The 5,228-nt window shown below is 49.5% G+C and overlaps 1 protein-coding gene across 1 annotated transcript in view; it reads right to left on the bottom strand.

Annotated features, from left to right (window-relative positions):
• The window catches only part of CFAP61 (cilia and flagella associated protein 61), a gene marked incomplete at both ends in the record, with an annotated part of 83,303 nt that overhangs the window by 21,647 nt on the left and 56,428 nt on the right, over window positions 1–5,228 (bottom strand). The window contains one exon of the mRNA XM_010142381.1: window positions 809–1,101. Coding sequence (XP_010140683.1) covers window positions 809–1,101 — 293 coding nt within the window. The remainder of the gene's footprint in view (window positions 1–808; window positions 1,102–5,228) is intronic.

Raw genomic sequence — 5,228 nt, 5'->3', positions numbered from 1 at the left:
GAAAGAGGAGAGAAACTGAAGAGCTGCAAATGAGGAGAGAGTGGGAGGAACCCGCTGCTGGTATGGGAACCAAAGTCAGGAGACTTGCATAGAGTGCTATGCAAGGTCCTCACCTCCATCGGGAAAGGCTTAACTATCCATGTGTTCAGAAGAGAAGGGTTGGGAAAACCCAGTGACTCCAGGGAGCTGGCAGGGACCACCAGCTCACACGGATTAGCCCAATAAAGAAAACCAGAGCTACTCTGCCAGTTAGGAAACACGAAAACCAGTCCCAAACCTCACAGAGGGGCATGAGATTGCCCCTGTGAGTGTGCGGACAATATACTTCAGTAAGCTGTTGATACTGTAGGTGAACAAGAATGCAGTCATTTCCTCCGAGGGAGAAAAAAATCTGTTTACAATATATTTTAACTGAGTTACACAGTCAGCCTTTCTGTCCTAACATTTTTGGCTTCTACTGTGACTTAATCAAATGCACCTAACCACAGAGAGGAGTCACTGTACATATTTAAATAATAAAAGGATTTCGGGATTTATTTTGAAAATGAATTAAGAGTATTTGCCACTCAGCAGTGAACAACTATTTGTGAGCCAGGTGACTTAAACACATTTTAATCCAAATCAGTCAGGGCATTAATGATGGGTTTATTTGGATTTTTTTAAAAAGCAGTCCTTCAGACTAACAAGTGAATGTTCAATCTTCTCCAGACAATGAGAAAATAGAGAAACCAGTGAGGGACTATCTGAGTTTGATGGTCTTTGTCTTAAAAAACAGACAGAAGGAAATGTAATGAAAGCATATACTTACTGAACACTGCAATTTAAAAGGTTTTGTATTAGTAGTGAAAGCAGCACATGTGATAAGGTCTGGGTCGTCGCCTTCGTTCCACTGTGCCAGGATACTGTCACAATAAACCGACACGCCAGCCTCCGCCAGCGCCTCCCGAACGGCACTTTCGATCTCGTGGTTGTTAAGGCAAGTAACGTTTGAGCTGAGTGGAGGCTGTACGAGGTGTACGCGAGAGCCGTTAATTCCAAGAGATAAGAGGGCTTCTGCCGTGGTGTAAATGTCAATTGTATTCCCGTAGACAATGACGTTCCCTGAGGGAGAAAAAAGGGGGGAAAATGTCTAAGATGTACAATGAAAACCCTATTAGTGTAACTCAGATGATAATAACATGAAACTGCTCTCTTTGACCCTCTTATTTCTCTGATGCTATGAAGCAAACAATGTTACCTAGCAACAGTCGCTAAGATAATTTAGTGAAGAATCTGCACAAAACATCCCACAAAGTAGGGAAGTACTTAACATAGAAGTATGACATTCCCTCTGACCCTGTAATTTGAAATTATTTTGATTGAAAATCCTCTAGGGGAAAAAACCCCACAAGCCTCCCATTTTTATTTTGTTCTCCCCTCCCTCCTCAGTTTTTCTCATTCAGAGGACTTACTGGGGGGGGACGATGGATGACAGCAAATTAAATACACCCTGCAGAAATAAAACCCCCACGACTATGGAACACCAAGCTACGGCAAACGAGCCGTCGTGCAGTACAGGCGGGGAGGTTGCCGGTGCTGCTGCCTCCTTCTGCAAAACCTCATCTGCAGACACTGGCGCCGCCCCTGCAGACGTACCCCTGAGCCTTCTGCTTCCTCTCTGTGGCTCACCCCAGAACTGCCCCGCTGCGGGGCACAGCGGCCCAGGCGCTGCTGGGGAGCGGCCGGCAGGCCCGCGCCGCTCTTCGGAGGGCGTTTTCTCGGCTTCCGCTCTGTGTCTCACCCCGGAACTGCCCCGCTGCGGGCCACAGCGGCCCAGGCGCTGCTGGGGAGCGGCCGGCAGCTCCGCGCTGCTCTTCGAAGGCAGCTGCCTCCCGCCAGCACACGCTGGAGAATGCCCCAAACCTTCCTGCCCCAGGTACGCGCTCCGGAGCAGCCAGCCTCCGTCCCCACATGGGACCAGCAGGCTCAGACAGACGCTCCGGAGCAGCTGCTCTGCAAACAGCAGTTGGATGCTGCTGCTCCTTTTGCAGTGCGGTGTCAGTACAGCAGATACCACCACTTAAACCAGCTCCATCCGTCCAGCCGCCCTTCGAAGGGAGCTCTAATTCGAACCCACCTCGCTCCCTTCCAGGGGAGTGCCCTTCACTACAGAGCTGCCGGCTATATGGTAGGTCCTGCAAACCCTCCCGCAGAACCAGAGCCACGTCAAACTGCACGGCTGCGGCCGAGAGCGAGCACGGCAGGGTGGGAGGGAAGCAGGTTCTACATGAGCATAGTGTGACTCTCTGGCTTGATGGCTAAAGCCCTCCTGGCAAAGAGGGAGAGGGAGCTGGGATGTGTCAGAGCATCTGTGTGTTTTACCTAAGGATGGTTTAACAGCAAACACAAACATTCCCCTGAGCAGGGACTGAAATGTGCTCCTCTCCTCCCTGGCCCCCCCATCGCCCTGCTCAGATGTGATCCACTAAGCCTTTGAGTAATCCACACAAAGTGGCACATCCCTCACAGGACAGACCGGGAACTCCCTTCCCAGAGGCTGAATACCCTTTGCTGCCAGGGCTGCAGCCAAGCTCCCGCCTGAGCAGAGGAGGATGGAGCCCAGGCTGCAGGCTCCTGCAGGCATGCTCAGAGCCATCAGCGCTGCGCCTGGGCTGCACTCGGCCACCCCAGTATGGCTCCAGCTGCCAGGCCAAGGCGGCTGGAGGAACACCCAGCGTGTGGATTCTGACAGACCTTCAGTACAACACCAGCTCCCCCACATGCAGGCTGACGGGTGTCTCAGAACACCAGGAAGCTGATCCGCCGGCACAGGATGCATCAAACCCACATTCCCAGTGTGTTTAGAGTCCCACACCTGGGCAGTGCTGCCCGTCAGCAGAGCACTTACTGCTATCTGGGCGATCCCTGGCAGAAATAGGAAATAACCAAGCCACACCTAGACAACGTAACACGGAACATCCTTGCGCTAGAGGAGATCCTGCACTCCAGCACGGAGCTGGGAGAAGGTGCAGAAAAGCCAACACCCTCCCAGTGTCACTTTCCAGGCAGCGTGTGTAATCCAGGAGGCTAGCACAAAAATCCCCGGCCACCCAGGCTTCTCCACCTCAGACTGGAACTGAGGAATAACACACACAACACAGAGCCTCCTACAAGAAGACTGAGGATACGGCAGAGGTGTCTCTACCAGCTCTATGAAATAATCCCAGCCTGGCATTGAGGGAAGAGCATAGGGTGAGATGTTCTAAAGAAAAATCAGTGTTGAAGCACATGAGGTGTTTCAGGAACAGCCTTTACTTGACATAAACAGCAGCTGGCACTGGCTCCCCGCAGACTCCAGAGCAGTAACTGCATGCAGAGTTTCGACAAGGGCAGATTTCCTACCCGACCAGCCCCATCTCCACTCTGGGCACTGCAGTGGGCAGTGATGAGGATAGCTGCCTCGCACAACTAACCTGCATGTTTGTCTTGGCATTAGCATTTCTGTCTCACTACAAGTGATAGCAGCCCCTGCAACCTCAATTGTATTATTTCATAGGCTAAACTGATTTCCCTGGGACCACAGTTTACTGCACGAGACACGGAGCAATATGGAGCAGAGCATCCACAAAGCTCCTGAGTCCTGAGAATATTAATGATTAAAATCGTTAACAGATGTTCTATTATTCCCTTCTGACTACAAGGTTATTTTATTTGTCCCTATCAGTTTGGCTACTTGTAGCTGCCAAATAAATACATCTCTTCATAACTGCCAGGGAAGAGAATTGCCCCATGATCACACGTGCCCAGGAATGACAGAGAGCCTGTTTTACTGCTCACACCAGTGACCAGAGGGACAGAGCAATTTTACCTGCAAAAACTCCTCTGAACTCACAAGAAGAGAGCACTCTCACTGCTTTGGTCAATATGACACAGAATACATGCAACGGGTGACGGAGTGAATTCCATCCGGAGTGTACCCTGCTAAGCTGACTTCCCAAGCCAGAAGAGTCCTTGCCGTGGGTCGTGCCTGCCGGGTCTGTCGGTGTGCAGTACCACCCTCACGAGAGAGCCCGAGAAGAAGGAAGACATAAGACTGTCCCATGTTTTCAGGCTGCAGCAGGATGTAATGCAAGAGGCAAGAAGCAGCACTGTGGTGAAATACAAACCTCGATACACTCATTTTCAGTCATCTAGCGGTGCGGGTAAGAACATGGTGGGTGGATGCTGACAGCCTCACACTCAGTTACACACGTTCAGTCAGCAAGAGGTGAAAAACACAGGCAGCTGAAGGGGCTGCAGTGCTTACTGAAGGTGAAGCCTCACCAGGTCCTGTCCTGACCTCAAGGCAAGCAGGTCTGGGCAGGAGAGATCCCCACCCTTTGGCAGAACCAGCCTCTTCGGAGGGACTTTGGTTATTGCATTAGTTATCGGCATTTTTGTATAGAGCAGGCCCTGCCTTTCTCAAGGAAAATTAAAATTGTGTTTTATATGGTAATATTAAATACAACTACATTAGATCAAGGGAAGCTGTGCTCCTTTACTGACCTCCTGTAAATCAACAATTTACAGCTTCTGCTTATTAGTGGCTTTTTAGATGGCAGTGCTAGTAGTCTAGGAGCTCAGATATTCATTATTATGGACTGAAATTATGTTCACTGGACAGAGAGCAGTTCCTCAGGATGCTTTTATTATTTAACTACATGAAAATGTTTCTCTCTGTGAGTAAACATAATAACCTTTCACCGAAAAGAGCCGCCATAAATAAAGACTGTTAGAGTAGTTTTATCATTTACGACTAGAATGTCAGCGGTCTGCGGCAGAGCAGGCTCGTTCATTTTCCACAAGTGGAAGCACAAGATTTCCGTGACCCTGCCATGACCTGAATCTTCCTAGCTTGCAAAAGCTAAAGGAGAAAACCACTATGAGCTAGAGCATCAGTGGCTCCAGCTGGTGATTCATGCACTGGAATTTTAATGCGGTAGTATTCCTACAAACTCGCTTTTAATAAGGCAGTAAACTATGTTTAGGTAAAGAGAAAAAATAATTGCTCCATTTTGGGCCATTAAAGCAGTTTTGTTTCTTACTCTACTCCCATCCTACTTTTATTTTCATGGAAAGTGCAGAGCTAATAGGAGATGAATTTCAATTAGTCACAATTACAGCTGTAATAGGTTGCATGCATTAGGCGGCTGGGTTTCATCAGAGGAGCCGCAGCAGCGGCCATCTGGGCTGCTGCTCACCCTGCTCGG

The sequence above is a fragment of the Buceros rhinoceros genome, unplaced genomic scaffold (genome assembly GCF_000710305.1).
Source record: "Buceros rhinoceros silvestris isolate BGI_N320 unplaced genomic scaffold, ASM71030v1 scaffold14358, whole genome shotgun sequence".
In the NCBI taxonomy this organism is placed as follows: domain Eukaryota; kingdom Metazoa; phylum Chordata; class Aves; order Bucerotiformes; family Bucerotidae; genus Buceros; species Buceros rhinoceros.
Note: the sequence above shows the minus strand (reverse complement) of the source record. Positions and strands in the feature narration are given on the sequence as shown.